Below are 23520 nucleotides of genomic sequence, written 5' to 3'. Positions count from 1 at the left end.
TCTCTCTCTCCTCCCTGTCTCTCTTTCTCCTCCATCTCTCCTCCCTCTCTCCTCCCTGTCTCTCTTTCTCCTCCATCTCTCTCTCCTCCCTGTCTCTCTCTTCCCTGTCTCTTTCTCCTCCATCTCTCCTCCCTCTCTCCTCCCTGTCTCTCTTCCTCCTCCATCTCTCCTCCCTCTCTCTCCTCCATCTCTCCTCTCTCTCTCTCCTCCCTGTCTCTCTTTCTCCTCCATCTCTCCTCCCTCTCTCTCTCTCCCCTCCCTGTCTCTCTTTCTCCTCCATCTCTCCTCCCTCTCTCTCTCTCTCTCCCTCTCCTCCGTCTCTCTTTCTCCTCCATGTCTCTCTTTCTCCTCCATCTCTCCTCCCTCTCTCCTCCCTGTCTCTCTTTCTCCTCCATCTCTCTCTCCTCCCTGTCTCTCTCTTCCCTGTCTCTCTTTCTCCTCCATCTCTCCTCCCTCTCTCTCTTCCTCCTCCATCTCTCCTCCCTCTCTCTCTCCTCCCTGTCTCTCTTTCTCCTCCATCTCTCCTCCCTGTCTCTCTTTCTCCTCCATCTCTCCTCCCTCTCTCCTCCCTGTCTCTCTTTCTCCTCCATCTCTCTCTCCTCCCTGTCTCTCTTTCTCCTCCATCTCTCCTCCCTGTCTCTCTTTCTCCTCCATCTCTCCTCTCTCTCTCTCTCTCCTCCCTGTCTCTCTCTCTCTCTCCCACCTGTGTATGAAGAGGCGGAGGTTGTATGAGAGCAGTGTAGTTAATAACGTGAGCTGAGTTAAAGGGAAAGTGCTGCTGCTCAGTTCCTCTGACGCTGAGTGAGTTTTGTCTGTGATTGATCATTAAGAGCGATCGATTGTTTCTGTATCGAACAGAGAGAGGATCAGAGGCTGGAGAACATCGTCTGGACGTCTGTGTTTCTGCAGCGCTTTCTGTTATTAACACCGTGAGGAACTTTCACCGAACTGTTCCTCAGTCAGCTGTGACCTGAGAATAAATCTCTCAACCAGATCAACATGTTTCATTCACAATAAACACACTGCGGGAATTCTGGACACACTCTGTATTCGGGCCCCGAGGAAGGGAGAGAAATACACATCAAATACACTAATGTTTAATATAAATTCATCATATTTCATTAGTAAACCACAGGCTAATAGTAATTTAAAATGAAAGTGAATGTTGAAGGAGTGAGTCACACGTCACACTGCAGCCGTCCTGCTCCCCCCCAAACACACTGTCACTCAAATAAACACACACTCATTCATAGCCTTCAGAACTTCAGTGACATAGCGTGAAGACAAAGACTGAGCTGAACCCACACACACACACACTGCTGTAAATAAATGACAGAGCCAAAGTCTCTAATGGCAGCAGTTCCATCCTTTTGCCAATAACTGATCAATAACTTTGATCAGAAGAGCGATCGGCATAAAATGAGTGCCACCCCCCCCCCCCCACCACAAAAGAGAGAGAGAGAGGGAGCCTGAGAGAGAGAAAGAGAATGTGAAAGAGCGAGAGAGAGACAGCGAGATCATTCCTTTATTCCCAGTAGTGCCCCCTGCACTTGTCTCTTAGAACAGAGCTGATGAGTCGCTGATCAGTGACGACACAAAGATGGAGGCAGGAATTCACACACACACAAACACATTTAAAAAAAACAACAACATTATTTAAAACTAAAAAAAGTGTCTCAAATACATGAGAAACGATAACCGTTATAAACAATCAATAATAACAATGTGTGTGTCGTTGTAATGAGATCTATAACTATATTATACACATTTCAGTAACAACATCTGTTCAGAACCAGATCTACATCTGAATTAATGATCTAAATTAAAACAAAATCTCTCTCTCTCTCTCACACACACACACACACACACACAATTAGAAATATAAACACACACAGTAATGTTAGATATATTCTGTACGGCTGAGACTTATTCACCTCATAGAAAAAATGTAAAAAAAGATCAATAGCTGCGTCTCCTGTGGAGATTAATGGTCCTAAAGTGTGAGGATGGCTCAAGGGCTGTCACACACACACACACACACACACACACAGTGAATCTGCCCTCATAAAGATGCTCGTTTGGTTGTGTGAATGGGGTCAGTGAGAGGAGGACGTCATCGTGATCATGATTCACACACCAGGAACATACACACACACACACAGACAGAGACAGAGAGAATAAAGAAATGAAAGAGGGCGAGAGAGGGATGAAGAGAAAACAAATAAGGGAAGAGAGATGAGGAACGTTGTTAGGAAAAACTGGAGGATCATGGAGAATGATGGGAATCTCAAATCTGTCCTCCATCTCTCTTCCCAGTCGCTCACACACTCACCCAGTAACACTCAAACCTGTGGACAGTTTCACACACTCACCCTTTCACTCACACGCTCACCCAGTCACTCTCTCACACCTGTGGACAGTTTCTCACACTCACCCAGTAACACTCACACCTGTGGACAGTTTCACACACTCACCCAGTAACACTCACACCTGTGGACAGTTTCACACACTCACCCTTTCACTCACACGCTCACCCAGTCACTCTCTCACACCTGTGGACAGTTTCTCACACTCACCCAGTAACACTCACACCTGTGGACAGTTTCACACACTCACCCAGTAACACTCACACCTGTGGACAGTTTCACACACTCACCCTTTCACTCACACGCTCACCCAGTCACTCTCTCACACCTGTGGACAGTTTCTCACACTCACCCAGTCACTCTCATGCTCACCCAGTCACACTCACAACTGTGGACAGTTTCACACACTCACCCAGTCACTCTCACACTCACACCTGTGGACAGTTTCACACACTCACCCTTTCACTCACACACACCTGTGGACAGTTTCACACACTCACCCTTTCACTCACACACACCTGTGGACAGTTTTACACGCTCACCCAGTCACACTTACACCTGTGGACAGTTTCACACACTCACCCTTTCACTCACACGCTCACCCAGTCACTCTCACACCTGTGGACAGTTTCACACACACACACACACCTGTGGACAGTTTTACACGCTCACCCAGTCACTCTCACACCTGTGGACAGTTTCACACACTCAGCCTTTCACTCACACGCTCACCCAGTCACTCTCACACACCTGTGGACAGTTTCACACACTCACCCTTTCACTCACACGCTCACCCAGTCACTCTCAAACCTGTGGACAGTTTCACACACTCACCCAGTCACTCTCACACCTGTGGACAGTTTCACACACTCACCCAGTCACTCACACACACCTGTGGACAGTTTCACACACTCACCCAGTCACTCACACACACCTTTGGACAGTTTCACACACACACCTGTGGACAGTTTCACACATTCACCCTTTCACTCACACACACACCTGTGGGCAGTTTCACACATTCACCCTTTCACTCACACACACACCTGTGGGCAGTTTCACACACTCACCCTTTCACTCACACACACACCTGTGGGCAGTTTCACACACTCACCCAGTCACTCTCACACACCTTTGGACAGTTTCACACACACACCTGTGAACAGTTTCACACACTCACCCTTACATGCACTCACACCTGTGGACAGTTTCACACATTCACCCTTTCACTCACACACACCTGTGGGCAGTTTCACACATTCACCCTTTCACTCACACACACACCTGTGGGCAGTTTCACACATTCACCCTTTCACTCACACACACACACACACCTGTGGGCCGTTTCACACATTCACCCTTTCACTCACACACACACCTGTGGGCAATTTCACACATTCACCCTTTCACTCACACACACACCTGTGGACAGTTTCACACACTCACCCTTTCACTCACACACACACACCTGTGGGCAGTTTCACACATTCACCCTTTCACTCACACACACACCTGTGGGCAGTTTCACACATTCACTCTTTCACTCTCACACACACCTGTGGGCAGTTTCACACACTCACCCTTTCACTCACACACACCTGTGGGCAGTTTCACACATTCACCCTTTCACTCACACACACACCTGTGGGCAGTTTCACACACTCACCCTTTCACTCACACACACACCTGTGGGCAGTTTCACACACTCACCCTTTCACTCACACACACCTGTGGGCAGTTTCACACACTCACTCTTTCACTCATACACACACCTGTGGGCAGTTTCACACACTCACCCTTTCACTCACACACACCTGTGGACAGTTTCACACACTCACCCTTTCACTCACACACACACCTGTGGGCAGTTTCACACATTCACCCTTTCACTCACACACACACCTGTGGACAGTTTCACACACTCACCCTTTCACTCACACACACCTGTGGGCAGTTTCACACATTCACCCTTTCACTCACACACACACCTGTGGACAGTTTCACACACTCACCCTTTCACTCACACACACACCTGTGGGCAGTTTCACACATTCACCCTTTCACTCACACACACACCTGTGGACAGTTTCACACACTCACCCTTTCACTCACACACACCTGTGGGCAGTTTCACACATTCACCCTTTCACTCACACACACACCTGTGGGCAGTTTCACACATTCACCCTTTCACTCACACACACACCTGTGGACAGTTTCACACAATCACCCTTTCACTCTCACACACACACACACACACACACACACACCTGTGGACAGTTTCACACACTCACACGCTCACCCAGACCTGTGGACATTCCATCTACCAACATGTGTTTGGACTCACTCACACACTCCCACACAAACTTCTGTGTGTATTCATGCAGTGTGTGTTCCTGGTGTGTGCCACGGCAGAAAAAATAGCATCTGGAGGCGTTTGGACGGTGGAGAGACAAAGTTGAAAAGCATGAACAGAGATGAGGACTTTGCTCTTTTTCTGCTGCACGTGGGGGGGGGGGGGTAACACTGACTTATTCATTGACTCCAGTTACAAATGAGTTTCTGTGGGAATTCAAACAGGTGAAACAAGTTAAACCCCTCACTCACATCTTACTCAAACACACAACCGTACAAGCCCTGCTGTGAGAACCGTAGTCCACGTGGTCTGGTGCTGGTCACATGTCCGCGGTGGTGAAGGTTGTGTGATTTCTGCAGACGCTGCTGTGGAGGTTTTTGCGTTTTATTGTAAATGAGCGCGTCTCGTCTCTCCTCCACCCATCCTCCCATCTCTCCCTCAGCCTGAAAAATGAGCGCCATTTTGGTCTAACCCTATTAGCAGGAGCCGTACGAGGAAGGCAGACGTATTTGTATTCATAATAAATTTGCTGAGATAGGGTTTCATCTTAACGACGTGAGCCCGGGCCGGGGGATCCTTCATGCCTGGCTCTAACCTCGTTTGTGGGGTTGCCTAGTGAAGGTTAACCTCCAGACATATGGGTCTCCCTCTACCTCTTAAAGGTCCAGTGCAGACATCATTACATCATATTAATGTTCTCCAATCACATTACCGCCTGCTCCTCGTCCGTCTGCACGTCCGGCGACGGAGAAGCTGCTTTCGCTCGGTTCGGACAGAGACAGAAACAATGAGGGGAAGGTGTTAGTGAAGGACACACAGACGGAGGTCTGGCGGGTCCATATCCACAAGGTCTGGGTAAAGGTGTAAAAAACCGGTGCAATAAACACACACATTTCTGTTTCTGGCCTTTGGCAGATGCTCTCATCCAGAGCAAAGATCAGGTGAGGGCTCACGTAGCGTTAAGAGTCTTGCTCAATGTCTCTTATTAGTTCACAATGGTGCAATTTCCCGAAGCAGGGAACTGAACCATAGTCTTAAGTGTTACGTGAAAGGCACTACGTAAATGTAACTGTAAACCAACACAATGCAGCTGTCTACAGTAACGTAGACCTACACAGTGCAGCTGTCTACAGTAACATAGACCTACACAATGCAGCTGTCTACAGTAACGTAGACCTACACAATGCAGCTGTCTACAGTAACACAGACCTACACAATGCAGCTGTCTACAGTAACACAGACCTACACAATGCAGCTGTCTACAGTAACATAGACCTACACAATGCAGCTGTCTACAGTAACGTAGACCTACACAATGCAGCTGTCTACAGTAACGTAGACCTACACAATGCAGCTGTCTACAGTAACGTAGACCTACACAATGCAGCTGTCTACAGTAACATAGACCTACACAATGCAGCTGTCTACAGTAACATAGACCTACACAATGCAGCTGTCTACAGTAACATAGACCTACACAATGCAGCTGTCTACAGTAACGTAGACCTACACAATGCAGCTGTCTACAGTAACATAGACCTACACAATGCAGCTGTCTACAGTAACGTAGACCTACACAATGCAGCTGTCTACAGTAACGTAGACCTACACAATGCAGCTGTCTACAGTAACATAGACCTACACAATGCAGCTGTCTACAGTAACATAGACCTACACAATGCAGCTGTCTACAGTAACATAGACCTACACAATGCAGCTGTCTACAGTAACGTAGACCTACACAATGCAGCTGTCTACAGTAACGTAGACCTACACAATGCAGCTGTCTACAGTAACGTAGACCTACACAATGCAGCTGTCTACAGTAACGTAGACCTACACAATGCAGCTGTCTACAGTAACGTAGACCTACACAATGCAGCTGTCTACAGTAACATAGACCTACACAATGCAGCTGTCTACAGTAACATAGACCTACACAATGCAGCTGTCTACAGTAACGTAGACCTACACAATGCAGCTGTCTACAGTAACATAGACCTACACAATGCAGCTGTCTACAGTAACAGACCTACACAATGCAGCTGTCTACAGTAACATAGACCTACACAATGCAGCTGTCTACAGTAACATAGACCTACACAATGCAGCTGTCTACAGTAACATAGACCTACACAATGCAGCTGTCTACAGTAACGTAGACCTACACAATGCAGCTGTCTACAGTAACATAGACCTACACAATGCAGCTGTCTACAGTAACATAGACCTACACAATGCAGCTGTCTACAGTAACATAGACCTACACAATGCAGCTGTCTACAGTAACATAGACCTACACAATGCAGCTGTCTACAGTAACATAGACCTACACAATGCAGCTGTTTACAGTAACGTAGACCTACATAATGCAGCTTTCTGCAAAAACGTAGCCCTAAAAACAGCAGCTGTCTGCGCTAATGTAGACCTACACAATGCAGCTGTCTGTGGTAACGTAGACCTACACAATGCAGCTGTCTACAGTAACATAGACCTACACAATGCAGCTGTCTGCAAAAATGTAGACCAACACAATGCAGCTGTCTGCAAATTGTAGACCAACACAATGCAGCTGTCTGCAAAAACGTAGCCCTAAAAAGCAGCTGACTACTACTTAAAATAAACAATGTCATAAAGCTGAGCTCTGAGCATGAATGGTGTGTGTGTGTGTGTGTGTGTATATAAGAGAGTGACAGAGGGAGAGTTGTGTAAGGCATGTATTGGGAAAACACAGTAGCACTCACTTGGCGAGTTGTTTCTCGGCGTCTGCGCACAGCTCCAGGAGGCCCATGAGCACCGCTGAAACGTCCATATACGGCTCCCACACGGTGAAGCCTCGGCCAATCAGATCGATGGCTGTTCGGCGAATGGTGCTGTGGGCGGGGAGCTTGGGGCTCGGGGGCTGGAGCAGGAGGAATGTCAGAGCTTTACCTGAGAAACAGAGAATTAACTACTGTTAAGGAGGTCGTTCTAGTTACTAAACTACACCTTACATTTATCTGCAGTCAGAATAAATCCTCCCCGAATAAGGACCAGCACTTAATGACCACGGCTATAACACCAACAGCAACTCACAAGAGACTTTAGAATCACCCCTCCCCCTCGTCTGAGTCTGTCCAATCACAGCGCTGGACGAGGTTAAACTCAGCGAAACAGACACAACGAGCGCGGAGAAATAAGAGCACTGAGTAAAAACGGAGAAGAAAGAGAACAGAGTGAAAACGGCTAAAAACCAGAGCTTCTGCTCCTCGCTCCTCACTGCTGTGCGCTCGGGGTCGGGGTGAACAGCGAGCGGCTCATTATCATTTAAAGGAACAGGTGCTGAAAGCGGGCGTTCTGAACAGGGGCTGTTTACACAGGGGGAGAACACTGCTGTGGGGCTCGTGGGGTTTGGACCAAAGTGGAGATCTGTCCACGCTAAATGTACCATTCACCACTGAATAATCCCTGTGTGCAAAAAAATATCATGATTAAAATTCTCAATTCGCTCCACATCCTCAGACCCACAGTGGAAGGAAGGATGGACGGACACTGAACTGTGGGGCTGTATGAATCTGAAGCGAGAGAGGAGCTGGATGTTCCCCTGTCTCTCTCAGAGATGGACGCTGTCCTGAGGTGGACCGGATGTTTCAGATGAGAGACCCCCAGGGCCTCGCGCGGCTGTTGAGACTCCCACTCACTTTGTAGTCTACAATAAAGACTGGGAGACTTAGTTGTTTTGTTTTGTTTCTTTTTTATTGAAGAATGAGTAAATGAAAGCTCTCTTATTTTGGACACATTATGAGAAGCAGCAGTTCACTGGAGAAGACGGTGAAGAGGAAGAGAGCAGTTGAGGGAAGACATAATGAATGAGCCTTAAATAAGTCTTTAGACAGAGGCCGGGACGCTCTGGAGAAACACTGTTCATACGGTCAGCATCAGCTTAATAGTGTCACAAAAACGAGTGATGTGCAGCTGTAGTGTGTGTGAGAGAAGGTGTGTGTGTGTGTTTATGTTCTAAGTGTCTCCTGGTGTCAAGAGTATGGAGAGAAGGCAGTTTTCCCAACACACAATGCCTTCTCCACAGGCTGCAGTATATACAGATGTGTGTGTGTGCGCGCTATGATGTGTTGTTTTCCTCTTGTAGTCACATGGAGATACATATGCGCAGGTGTGACAGGACGACATTTCAGCGCTTTAATCCAGGAGTGAATTAACCATCGCAATATTGATTTATTCCTTATTCATTTCTTAGTGTGTTTCGTGTTTATTTTCTTTTCACTCTGTTCTCTTTCTTCTCCGTTTTTACTCAGTGCTCTTATTTCTCCGCGCTCGTTGTGTCTGTTTTGCTGAGTTTAACCTCGTCTTTGCGCTCTCACATAAACACGGGTCCAGCGCTGTGATTGGACAGACTCAGACGAGGGGGCGGGGCCATTCTAAAGTCTCTGACGTCAGAAGCGGAGCAGAATCAGAACGACCCGTTTTATCACGTGTTTCTGACTCAGGCAGCGCACAGAAAACTGACTGGGGTCTTGTTTCACAGTGTGAGGGTTGGAGAGCTCCAGGTCCAAGGGAATTTGTTTGTGTGTGTGTGAGGGTGTAGTACGTCCCCTTTAGAGAGTAGAGAGAAAATGGGAGAGATAGGGAAAATATAAATATGTCTCCTGCAGTGTGTGTGTGTGTGTGTGGGGCAGGTTTTTATCGTGGGTGAGTATCATCTGTCGCGACAGAGGATGACATAATGGAGGCTGATTTTCTTTTTTTTTTTTTTTTACGGTTTTACAGCTTTAAATCTTCACAGCAGTCGAGCTGGAGACAGAGAAAGGCGTTTAGGGGACACACACTCTACTCTCTCACTGTGTGTGTGTGTGTGTGAGCGCGTGCATATGGAGAAATAAGAAGTGTTTAAACTTTCCACCTGTATGCCACATTTATTCATGTAATAATAGTGTAATGATAATGTGTGTGTGTGTGTGTGTGTGTGTGTGTGTGTAGATATGAGAATATATAACATTTACACACAGATCAGCCACAAGATTAAAAACACTGACAATAAGTCTGAAGCAATGAGAGAGAGAGAGACAGACAGAGAGAGAGAGTGACTTACAAAAGAGGATCTAACATTACAAGCTTAACTTACAAGCACAGCATTTCATTTGCCACTTACAACCTCACACACACCTACATCCAAACTCAGAACAACACACACCCACACACGTGCACAGTGTACGCCGGCTGTCAAGGTCCGGCCGTCCACCCCAGAGCTCCACAGCGCTGAATGTTTATTAAAATTATTATTTCTATTATTATATAATTATTTATTATTAAAGTCACCAGACGCCGAGGTGAGGCTGCGGAGCCTTTTCACAGACTGGCAGTGAGTCTCTGGAAATGACAGAAGCTGTAATAAAGCAAAGGAGAGATGCAGTGCACACACACAGGGCTGAGTGTCTGGGAATGCAAATGTGCACCTACACACACACACACACACCAGACATTTCCTACAGTGTGTGTGTGTGTGTGAGAGAGAGAGAGAGATCCTCTCTGATCAATGTTTATGTTGTTTGTGACGGATCAACTGCTAAATAATCACAGACACAATTATCTGTTGTGAGACAGGATTTATCTCCCTGGCCACAGCTACAGGTGACCGGCCGTCAGCTCTTAATTACCACCGCACCGAGAACAAGCAGGCGGCGTAATGGATGTGGACAGAGGAGAGATTCAGGAGAAATACATCAGAGAGGAGTGAGAGACAACAGCTCTATCTGCACAGTGTGTGTGTGTGCGCGTGTGAGAGAGTGAGTGTGTGTTCTCCCGCTCTTTGGTCATTATACGGTGAATATTGTGTCGTGTTAAAATCACAATTCTCTTTTTACTCGACAGAAAGAACCTGAGACTGAAGCAGTGTGGAGAGTGAGGAGTTTATTGGGCGCTGCGTTGGTTCTGAGCTCCATCAGGAAAAAGCTGCAGAAGACTGTGATGGGTTTGTTCTGTTCTTGGGGACAATACAGTGTCCTAAAGTCCGTGAGAGTGTGGGTTTAGAGCAGTTACAGATGGAGGCAGTGTCGGAGTCGGAGCGCATTTTTAGGTTGTTTTTTTTTAATAAAATTTTTAATATGAAACAACAGTCAAAATAAAATGACCAAACAGTTGGAGAATGTTTTAATATTGAGTTGCAATTATACGTCAAACAAAATCGCTCTAACACTCCTCTGTACCCCCCCTGAAAGGGCTGAATGCTAGGGTAAGGTCTAGGGTTACTGTAGCAGTTATGGTTATTATTTCGGGGGCAGTTTCAGTTTCAGTCTTTATTTAGGGCCAGGGTTAAGTTTGTCCTAGTTATGGATAAAGTAAGTGCCCTTCTTTATCTGAAACATTAAAATAACATCCTGTAGTATGTCAGTATTTTATTATCGTTACAGTGTAGTATTCTGTAACATTATAAAACATTACATTATTTACATACACTTTATTAAAGAAACGCTAGGTAAGATTTAGTGTTTATCCTCCCGAGCCAGTGTGGGGATGGTTTCCTACCCTCCTCCAAGTTACATAGTGGAGTTTCTGCAGTGCTGAGGCTGGAGTAGCAAAACAGAGACACTGTTCTCCCTGCTGCAGCTCAGTGGAACATCACAATGAGTTTGAGGCTGTAATTTTAGGCTAAAAATCCTACATAGTGTTCCTTTAACTGACTTTATTCTAGCTGTTCTCTAACGGCTGAGCTGCACACTGCTGGGGACTAGTGTCACGATATCAAAATTATAACTTTCGATACAATACCTGCCTAAATATCTCGATACCGACACTGAAACGATACCATGGCAAAAATCTAGAACGTCAGGAAAAGTAATGTACTTTCTCTACAAGCTGAGGGCGGTCGGCAAAATCACTGGTAACTGTTTGTTTGTTAAATGTGAGGCCACACGTAACGTTTCACCATTTCTGGGTCCAGTCGCACAATCGGCCGTGTCATACGTTCAGAAGACGTGTTTAGTGTTTGGATAAAGATGAATGCTTCAATCAATTACGTGATCTCAGTTCAGGAGTTCAGAAACAGGAAGAAACTCAACGTAAAAGGAAGGAAACGTGTCTTTGGCAGCACTTTTTGCTCATTCTGATCTGTGTGAGCTGCAGCGCGGACCGACAGGAGCAGAGAAGCCACAGAGAGAGCTGTGTCTCCCGCTCACGGGCAGTCCCTGTGTTCTAACAAGTCGTGCTACCGGCGAAGTTCTTCTATAAAAAGTAGCTAAGGTTTGTGCAGAGAGTCGCTGGTGCTAGTCTGGTCTGGGGGGGGGGGGGACTACTACTGACGTGCAGACTGACCAATTAAATGTTTACAGAGAAGGTTATGGACCAATAACGGTAGCTCTACAGTCAGACTTCACCACGCCCCCTTCTCACTCAAGCGAACCAATCAGAGTAAGGGATAGAGGGGTATAAAGCCCAACAGAACCGTTCTCGGGAGAGTGGGAGCTCCATCCAACACATTAGGGATGAACTGTAGTCCAGAACTAACGCTCTCATAGCGGCCATCAAATCCTCACAGCAATGTTCCAGTGCATAATGTAACGCCTTCCCAGGAAGAGAAGAGGCTGCGGTTTGCGAGCAAACACAGAGGTGATTCTGTAAAGGAGTGTGTGTGATATAAATATATATGTACAGATGTGTTAACACACCCCACGGGCAGCTGTGGGCCATGGGCATGTCCAGACAGTTAACCCTTCGTGTCTGTGTGGACTGTGATGGAGCAGAGACTCCGTGCTCTTTCCTCAGGTCTCGTCTCGTCTTGTCTCTCCGAGGATGGCAGGGAGGGATCGATCCGCTCTCACAAGCTCAGGAGCTCCTCCACGAAAAAGCTCATCTCACCATGTCACCTCTCACATGTCACACTTCCACCTTACACACACCTTACCACACCCCCCACGACACGGGATCAATGACACGGCCGGCGGGGGGCCGCCAAAACCCTCCGTTTTCTCCCTTCTGCTTTAATAAACTCAGCTCCTTGAGAAGTTAGTTATATATCTATACACACACACACACCTTCCAGCCATAACATTAGAACCACCTCCTTGTTTCTACACTCAGTGTCCCCACAGAGCAGGTGTGATGTGGTGGTGGATCATTCTCAGCGCTGCAGTGACACTGACGTGGTGGTGGTGTGTTAGTGTGTGTTGTGCTGGTGTAGAGTGGATCAGACACAGCAGTGCTGCTGGAGTTTTTAAACCCTGTGTCCACTCTCTGTCCACTCTGTGAGACGCTCCTCCCTCGTTGGTCCACCTTGTAGATGTAGAGTCAGAGACAGTAGCTCATCTGTCGCTGCACAGTGTGTGTCGCTCGTCCTCTAGTCCTTCATCAGTGACACAGGACGCTGTCGGCTGGATGTTTTTGGTCGGTGGACTGTTCTCAGTCCAGACACTGAAGGCACATTTATACTTCTGCATTGACTTGACACTACACCGCAGGCTGCGCAAGAGCCATACGTCGTTGTGAGTGTTTATATTTCTCTGCTTCTGGAGAGGTGTGCGTCAGGCTACGGCGGAGGCTACTGTTATCTGAACTATGCTGGAAGTTGAAGGGATTGAAGTGCAGACTCAGGGCCGGACCCTCAGGGTGTGGAGAGTTAAGAGCAGTCTGGTTTTAAACGCTAAGAGAAGAGCTAACTGTGGAATAATCCTGTCTTTGATTCTGCAACACTCAGACAGACACAAATCCATGGGCCCTGGAAGTCAGACATATTGAAGAGATGTAACCTTTACGAGATCAGTTTATTCTTATTCCCACTGCGGGACCCACACCACAGGCAAAGCTGGGAGAGGGAGGGAGCTCCAGATCCAGGATAAAAGACATGTCTGTCTTACTCTTAAAGGCATAGTCTAATGAGCTGGAGAAGACATCACACACAATCAGCCTGTGATCTTCATTTACAGTAACGTTTCAGCCGCAAGCGTCCACGCAGCCCTCCACATTCAGAGAGACGGGGTCCGGCGTGGCAGAGGAACTGTGAGGGGGGTGGAGTCATATTTCTCACGCTAAGACTGTTAATTTGATGTTTTTAAAAACAGTATGAATCAGAAATCATAACCTATTGTTTAAAAAAGATGGCCTCATTGAATAGAACACAAGCTGGGTTTCCATCCAAAACGTTCACAAATGTTAAAGAAATATTGCTAAAATTAGTCGTTTTCCATTCATTACACTTTTGTGAATCAACCTCAGATGATGTAGGGTTCCCGTGACCAGGGGCGGCGCTTAAAGGGAGATGGATAGATCCGAGTTAGTTTTTGCTTGAATCAGAACCATTTTTATAGCTGTTTATATCAAAACATGTATATATCTAAAGGCTTGATGTAATATGTATCTGTTGTGACGCCTGTGTCGTTTCCATGGCACAGAGCTTGCTCCTAATACTTTGAGAGGACAATAATGTGTGTAAGCCTGTGGTCGCGGTGTCAGTCCGAAGGCTCTAGGGGGCGCTGTGCTGCATGCGCAGTAGATCTGAACCAGCTGAAACATCATTGTTTATTTGAAAAAACCCTTTAACATCTCTCTTTTGGGTCTTGTCCATTCAGTTTATTTATGTGCATTTTCATAATCTCAAAAATTCAGTGGATGGAAAACCCACTACATTCACTCTCTCACTGGCTGTCCTACATACTCACTGACTCACACACAATCACTCACTCATACAACCACTCACAATCTCACTCATACTGGCTCATATATACACTCACTCAGTCACTCACACACTGACTCATATATACATTCACTAATACACTTACATACACTCACTCACTCACACTGACTCATATATACACTCACTCAGTCACTCACACACTGACTCATATATACACTCACTAATACACTTACATACACTCACTCACTCACACTGACTCATATATACACTCACTCAGTCACTCACACACTGACTCATATATACACTCACTAATACACTTACATACACTCACTCACTCATACTGACTCATATATACACTCACTCAGTCACTCACACAGACTCATATATACACTCACACAGTCACTCACACACACTCATATATACACTCACACAGTCACTCACACACTGACTCATATACACTCACTAATAAACTTACATACACTCACTCACTCATACTGACTCATATATACACTCACTCAGTCACTCACACAGACTCATATATACACTCACACAGTCACTCACACACTGACTCATGTATACACTCACTCAGTCACACACACTGACTCATATACACTCACTAATACACTTACATACACTCACTCACTCATACTGACTCATATATACACTCACTCAGTCACTCACACTGACTCATATATACATTCACTAATACACTTACATACACTCACTCACTCATACTGACTCATATATACACTCACTCAGTCACTCACACAGACTCATATATACACTCACACAGTCACTCACACTGACTCATATACACTCACTAATACACTTACATACACTCACTCACTCATACTGACTCATATATACACTCACTCAGTCACTCACACAGACTCATATATACACTCACTCAGTCACTCACACACTGGCTCATATAAACACTCACTAATACACTTACATACACTCACTCACTCATACACTCAAACTCATTCATACTGACTCTCATATAGACACTCACTCATACAATCACTCACGCATACACTCTCAATCTCACTCTCATACTGACTCCCAAATACAATCACTCACTCACACACTCACTCGTTCATGCTGATCCTCATATATACTCACACAAACATGCTGACTCATACCCACACACACACGCACCCACTCATTCATAGTGACTCATATATACTCACACTCACGCAGACTCTCATATATACTCACACACTGTCATACTGACTCATACTCACTCATTCATAATGACTCATTCACACACTCATTCATGCAGACTCTGATATATACACTCACTCATTCATTCATACCCACAGTCCTCCTCCAAATCTCTCCCTCTGCTGATAGAAACACCACGCCTGTAACACTGAGGCTACCAAATAAATCCTCACTCACAGCAAATACACTGGACCTGTATGATCATCCCAGTCTCTGTTTCAAACCTGATTCCTCTGTGAGACTTACACTGAATACTGGAACATTTCTGTGAGAAGCTGATGGCATTCGGCCAAAAAACTACTAACGACAGATAAAGAATAGAAGGTGAAGAGAGAGAGAGATAAGAAACAGATCCTTCACTTTCCCCTTAACACTGAACAAAGAAGAGGACCCCCCAATTACTCCCAACTCACAGGCAATAGATTGAACCTGGGTGTAAAGGTTGGATCATTTCTGTGAGGATTCGACTGCACTCAGCCACAAAAGCAAGAGTGGAGTCAGAGATAGAGAAGAGAAGTTGGACCTGGGCCCATTCCTCTGGACGACTCCACACTAAATGTATGTGACCTTTCCCTTGGGAGGAAACATTTCAGTGTGGATCTGATGGTGCTCAGCCACAAGAGCGTAAGTGAGGTCAGGTCGAGGGGAGGTGGTGATGAAAGTAAGAGCAGAAACTGGATTCCACGCCTTTCCCCTAACACCGGCTCAAAGAAAGGGAACACCTAATTACTCCCAACTCACAGCAAATTTATTGGACCTGGGTGATGGTCCCAGCCGTCCAATCACAGCCCATTCCTCACAGCAGACATCTTTGTTTAAGCGTGGACCTGGCTTAAATGAATGAATTAATATTGACAAAACATCCACGGGGCTAATGAGTTCTTAGTTAAGGCAATAAACATGTCACATTAGAGCGCAGTGCTGAGCAGCTAATTAGAGACCAGGAAAGAAGAGAAGAGAGGAGGAAAGGAGGAGTGGTCGGAGGAATGAGAGGGGCTCTCTCTCCTACTTCATTTGTGGACACCTCCTCACACAAACACGTCTCCTGAATCACACTGCTCTTCTGCAGGGGCTTTAAACACCAGATGTAGGAACAGTTTCCGGAGGATTTGATGGCACACAGCCACGAGGGTGTCAGCGAGGGCAGGTGGCGCACAGAGAGTGAAGAAAGGAAGGATAGAGGAAGGAGAAGACGTAGAGAAGAAATGTTATTTAATTAAAGTTGGCCTGTGTGTTCTGCAGGGTCTCCACCTCTACAGCTGTACTCCTCTTTTCTTTCTTCTTCACTCTCTCCCTCGCTCTCTCTCCCTCTCCTTCTCGCTGTGGTCAAATCGAATGTGAAGCAAAATCAATGAGAGAGAGGGAGCGAGAGTGTGTGAGGAGAGAGTTAGGAAAGAGAGAGAGTGTGAGGAGAGAGAGAGAGAGTGTGTGAGGAGAGAGTTAGGAGAGAGAGAGAGAGAGTGTGAGGAGAGAGAGAGAGTTAAAAGAGAGTGAAAGAGGAGAGAGAGAGAGGAGATGGTTAGGAGAGAAAGAGAATGAGGAGAGAGAGAGAGAGAGAGAGAGAGAGAGGAGAGAGTTAGGGGAGAGAGAGAGAGAGAGAGAGTTAAAAGAGAGTGAGAGAGGAGAGACCGAGAGGAGAGAGTTAGGAGAGAGAGAGAGTGTGAGGAGAGAGAGAGAGTTAAAAGAGAGTGAGAGGAGAGAGAGGAGAGAGTTAGGAGAGAGAGAGAGTGTGAGGAGAGAGAGAGAGTTAAAAGAGAGTGTGAGAGGAGAGAGAGAGGGGAGAGGAGAGAGAGTGAGAGAGAGAGTTAGAGAGTGAGAGAAATAGAGAGTGAGGGGTGAGGGAGAAAAAGAATGAGGAGAGAGAAAGAGAGAGAGAGTTAAAAGGGATGAAGAGATAGAAGGAGATAGAGGGATGGAGGGAGTGGAATTTGTAAAAGTATGGAAGGAAAGTGGGATGGAAAGACTGAAGAGATGAGGTTTAGAGGGAGTTGGAGGGATACGAGATGGAGAGATGAAAGCTGTGAACTGATGGACAGAATGGTAAATGTGTAAGAGAGAGGAGGAGTGAAGGGATGGAAAAATGGAGAGTTTGGTGGAAGGGATGGAAGAGTGAAGGGATTAAGAGAAAGAGTAAAGAAATGGAGTGAAAGGAAGGATGGATATTTCTTTCTGATTCTCTTTTAATCAAATATCAACAAACGCCACTAATCTAGAGTCCAAGACCATAAAAAAGTCACAGCGCCCCCTGAGCTTCCTGCAGTGAACTGCCATCCGTCAGAGTGGCCCCACACACAACAACACTTTTTAAAGAGCAACACCAAGATAAACCTTTATTCTTTTTATTGTTGATGTGAGAAATGACTCTGAAGTGTCCTCTGTTAGAGGCCTCCATTTAACAGTTCATTAAAGTCACAGTACTCCGGGCAGAGCTACCGTGAAACAGCTGTGACACACACACACTCACACACACACACACACACACACACACACACACAAATGTGTGTGTTTTTTTTAATTTATTGGAACATGATTAAATGTTTTTTTTGTGTTCCTTATTCATTTATAATGAAAACTCTCTCTCCTGTTCTCTCAGACTCTCCCAGCCCCTCAACTGAGCTTCTGCTCCTCGCTCCTCACTGCTGTGCGCTCGGGGTCGGGGTGAACAGCGAGCGGCTCATTATCATTTAAAGGAACAGGTGCTGAAAGCGGGCGTTCTGAACAGGGCTGTTTACACAGGGGGAGAACACTGCTGTGGGGCTCGTGGGGTTTGGACAAAAAGAGAACAACATTGAGATGGTTTTTCTGGAGCCCTCAGTGAGTTCATCACAATAAATGTTTAAATGTTTACCTCATCAACGTATGTTTAAAAACCCCCACAGTATTAAAGTGTAAGAAATAAGAAACAAAATGCAGACGCGAGGCTGTGTCCCGAGAGCGAGGGTTTATCCCCGAGTGCCCCCTGCCCCTCTGAGCGGACACAGTGAATTATTCAGCATGGCCTCAGGAAGACAACTGGGCTCTTTCTGGTTTTCTATTGGCTCCTTCAGGATGAAAAGACCTCCGACTGCACGGAGCAGCTGGCGGGTTTCAAGGCCTTCTCCAAGGTCCTATTCACACACTCCTGCTCCGACACCTAGGGGCCTTTATATTTGGAGCTTGGCTCTTGTGCGCTTAGCGTCCGCCCTGCCTTATTTACTCACAATATGTAAAAATGAACAAATAAACAACTGTGAAATACCAAATAAGATGATGGATGTACGAGGGATGATCTAAAGCCAATCCTCAAAACACTGCACTGAGGAGATAAACACACTTCTGTGGGTTGTGTTTAGGTGAGAGCTGCTAAAAACCAAGGGCAGACATTTCTGATCATACCCTGTACCTCACGCTGGAGTCTGGAGGGGGGGGGGGGGGGGGGGGGAGATGGGAGAGAGAGAGAGAGAAGAGAGAGAGAGAGAGGGGGAGAGACAGAGAGAGATGGGGGGGGAGACAGAGAGAGAGAGACAGAGGGGGAATGAGAGAGAGAGAGAGACAGAGGGGGAGTGAGAGAGAGAGGGAGAGGGGGGGAGAGAGAAAGAGGAGAGAGCGAGCGAGCTCAGGTGTTGTGAGGCTGACCTTGTTGTGACTGCCCTCAGGTGAGCTGCTTGAACACAGAGAAGAATAAAACACACACAAAGAGCTGCAAGACAAAATGCCTGGGCTGAATACCTCATCTCTACAAGACCTCTCTCTCTCTCTCACACACACACACCTTGGTGGTGGATGATAGAATGTGTGTTAAACTCTTTTTTTTTCCCCTTTTTGTCAAACACAATCACACACACGCTCAGTATTCCCAATCCACACAGCTAGATATCATGGCTCTAGAACAGATCACACACACACATACACACACACACCCCTGAATCCTGCCTCAGAGTTACAACGTTCACAGTCTTAACCATCAATTACAGGTTAATCCTGTTATCTTCAGTTAGTAACTGGCTGATTAGAAGAGCTCATGTAACGTTAGTAATCGTGAATATTGTTAGTTAAGGATTCACTGAGATGTTGCTTAACTATTTAATGATGTTTAACCGTGTCTCAGCTATCATTAATGACTCTAGCCTCATTGTAAAATGTTGATCTGCAGCCTCATGAGCCTAAGAACTCTAAAGATCTAATGTCACAGCCATTAATACCATCACCACCACCACCTCCATTAATCAGTGAATGATTCTGAGGCACATCTGGAGCCATAACAAACGTAAAAGTCTGATACAATAACCTTTGACCTCACTCTCAGTGCTTTGAAAGCTAACTGATATTCACAAATAACCAACAGGACCTGCTGCCTTCATCTGAGACCACTGCTCAAACCCCAAACACCGGCCATCAACACAATCCCAGACAGAACCTCCGAAGCAGAACCTCATCCGTCAAATCTCCATCATATTTCCACCTCACTGCATCAAAACCTGCTCATGCAGTTCAATTAAAGCAGGAATCAGCAGAAACTATCATTTATACAAGCGCCTCGCCCCCCCAAACACACACACACACACACACACAACTCCAAGCCAAAGCCTGTGGGTAGTAACTACTACATTTACTCAAATTAATGTTCTTAAAGAAGCAGTACGTTATCAAAGGGAATGATTGTGGTCACACACGGTTCTCTCTGCTTTGTTTACGTTCAGAATCTCCGCATCTTTTAAGGTGTAACGGTGTGTTTGAGGAGAAAAGCCAGTGTAACTTCTCTGTAAGTTTTGATTCACTGTTTGAATTCCCACAGAATGCATTTGTACCTCGAGTTGTCGCTAATGCAGTTAACCGTCTCCTGGGTTTGGAGACATTTCCATCTTAAGAGATCAGAAACAGCACTAGAAAGTCTATATTACTCTAGATTACTACATTATAGAGCAAAGATAAAGCAAGATCCTCATCTTGGTTCACACTTTTCAGAGAGAGAGAGAGAGAGAGAAAGAGAGAGAGACAGAGTCAGAGACAGAGAGAGAGACAGACAGAGTCAGAGAGACAGATATATATATATATAAATATATATATATATATATAGAGAGAGAGAGAGAGAGACAAAGACAGACAGAGAGACAGAGTCTGTCTACATATCAACATTGTGTAAAACAGTTGTGTCTTTCACTTTATTATCGCTTCTCTCCGCTAGTGTCTCATTAAATCAGTCGTACACACCGTAGTGTCCCACTGCAGTATGTGGATGTGTTTCCATGGTGTTTTAATGAGTACAATATATCGCATAATGAGGGCGACACGGTGGTGCAGCAGATAGTGTCTCAGTCACACAGCTCCCAGCTCCAGGGCCCTGGGGGACTTCGGGTCCCGCTCCGGTTGACTGTGTGAGGAGTTTGGTGTGTTCTCTCAGTGTTCACATGGGTTTCCTCCAGATGCTCCCACATGCAACCATGGCCAGGCCACCTCTCTCTGCGAGATATAATACTGTGTAAATGTTGCTGAGTTCAGGGCTGTCCTGCTGAGCTTGTGAACTAACCAACTCACATGGTGTCGCCCCAAACACAACCCCAGAAACACACACAAACAGAGCGTGTTCCTGTCTTGTTTCCTATGATTTAGCCACGATTCGCACTGTTCTTTGCTTCCAGCTGGGAACTAATTTTTTCTGGTTCGTGAACCAGTCTATGGTGGTAGAAACACGCCGAACGGTTCCAAATGAAGTTCACAAACTGGAGCGTGAAATATGGCTGAATTAACAACATTAGGAGTCAGTCAGTCAGGAAGAGAAAATGCCTCTTCTAGGTTGACCCGGTAGGCGCTCCAAAAACACACGTTGGTAGGTGGATTGGAGACTCAGAAGTGTCCGTAGCTGTGAGTGTGTGAGTGAGTGAATGTGTGTGTCGCTCTGTGAAGGACTGGCGCCCCCTCCAGGGTGTATTTCTGCCTTGCGCTCAGTGATTCCGGGGTAGGCTCTGGACCCACCGCGACCCTGAACTGGATAAGGGTCACAGACAACGAATGAATATGTTTTCTCTAAAATGCACCCCCCATGGAGTAAACAAACACTGTATTATTGGGAAATGGCCTTCTACGAGCTCTGATCTGAAGCCTATTGGACAGACATGGGCTACACTGAGTCACACACTCCTCAACCATGAAAACTGTGTTATATTCATCCAGGTTGTTTAATACGCTCTGTCCAGCACATACACAGCGTGTGTATTACAATGTGCACAAATATAGTCATCTCACTCAATTATGACAAGTCATGTGACCTGCAGTTACACGAGTGTATACAAATGTATTTACCCCTGATGTCTGTCACACACACACACACACATACACACACACACGTATCTGTCTATAAGAACACAGGGTACTCAGTTCAGAGCACCTTAAAACACAGGAAGGGTACCACTCCAATTAATTCTCTCTCTCTCTCCCTCTGTCTCTCTCTCCTCTCTTCTATCCCTCTCTCCCTCCGTCTCTCTCGCGCCCTTTCGGCTGACTGTACGGTCACACGGCTCCAATAAGCCGGTCTGATATTACCTTACACTCTTGATAAAGTCAGCTCTCAGGGGAGAGGGCGATATATTGAGAGTAGTGGATGGGTTATTGGGTAAGAGAGGTGCACTTTCTCTCTCTCTCTCTCTCTCTCTCTCTTACACACACACACACACACACACACACACACGCACACACGCACACACACCTTGTTCAGAGGTTTCTACCCAGGACCATAACAAGAACATACAGATTCAATCACATTGATTAATCTGAGCCAGACTGCTGTCGCCATGGAAACCGCTGATTGATTATTGGGGCGACTGGTTTAAACTCGGCTGCTCTATAGAAGAACCAGAGCCAACTCTTCACACACACAAACACATGGAAAAGACACATACATGCAGAAACACACACACACACACAAAGAAAAACATATACACACTGACATAAACATGCAGAAACAAACACTCAAACATACATGTACACTCACAGACACACACACACACATAGACAATACACACACACCTCACACAAACTTCTTTAAACAAAGACTAAAGAAATTAAACTAAAACAAAAAGCCAATTACCAATTCTCTCCAAAGTTTGTGAAGTGAGCCATTGACCCGTTGGCCCCCCTCTCCCTCGCCGCCGGGACGCCGTGTTTAAATGTGACCCGTGCAGTGGTAACAGTATCCAGGGCCCCTCCAGTGGGCAGCCGTGGCCACGTCAGAGAAAGGGACTAGAGACCACTTTCCCAGACGACAGACAGGAAACTGGGGACGGAGGAGTGAAGGAGGAGAGTCTGCTTCAACATCCACCAGACCCCCACCTGCCCACCGCTCCAGGTGTGTGTACTCACTGCTACACTGCTGTGTGTGTGTGTGTACTCACTGCTACTCCTGCACTGGGGTGGATGTGTGTGTGTGTGTGTGTGTGTGTACTCACTGCTACTCCTGCACTGGGGTGGATGTGTGTGTGTGTGTGTGTGTCCTCACTGCTACTCCTGCACTGGGGTGGATGTGTGTGTGTGTGTGTGTGTGTGTGTACTCACTGCTACTCCTGCACTGGGGTGGATGTGTGTGTGTGTGTGTGTGTGTGTACTCACTGCTACTCCTGCACTGGGGTGGATGTGTGTGTGTGTGTGTCCTCACTGCTACTCCTGCACTGGGGTGGATGTGTGTGTGTGTGTGTGTGTGTGTGTGTCCTCACTGCTACTCCTGCACTGGGGTGGATGTGTGTGTGTGTGTGTGTGTGTGTACTCACTGCTACTCCTGCACTGGGGTGGATGTGTGTGTGTGTGTGTGTGTGTGTGTGTGTCCTCACTGCTACTCCTGCACTGGGGTGGATGTGTGTGTGTGTGTGTGTGTGTGTGTGTGTGTGTACTCACTGCTACTCCTGCACTGGGGTGGATGTGTGTGTGTGTGTGTGTGTGTCCTCACTGCTACTCCTGCACTGGGGTGGATGTGTGTGTGTGTG

General features: G+C 46.3%; 1 protein-coding gene across 2 annotated transcripts in view; it reads right to left on the bottom strand.

Moving 5' to 3' along the window:
- Window positions 1–23520, bottom strand: part of LOC136667951 (WD repeat-containing protein 7) — a 222170-nt gene that overhangs the window by 22642 nt on the left and 176008 nt on the right. For both annotated transcript variants that reach the window (XM_066645141.1, XM_066645142.1), the window contains one exon: window positions 7467–7653. In XM_066645141.1, coding sequence (XP_066501238.1) covers window positions 7467–7653 — 187 coding nt within the window. The remainder of the gene's footprint in view (window positions 1–7466; window positions 7654–23520) is intronic.

The sequence above is a fragment of the Hoplias malabaricus genome, chromosome 15 (assembly GCF_029633855.1).
Source record: "Hoplias malabaricus isolate fHopMal1 chromosome 15, fHopMal1.hap1, whole genome shotgun sequence".
NCBI classification, from domain to species: Eukaryota; Metazoa; Chordata; class Actinopteri; order Characiformes; family Erythrinidae; genus Hoplias; species Hoplias malabaricus.
This window is presented reverse-complemented; position numbering and strand designations above follow the sequence as displayed.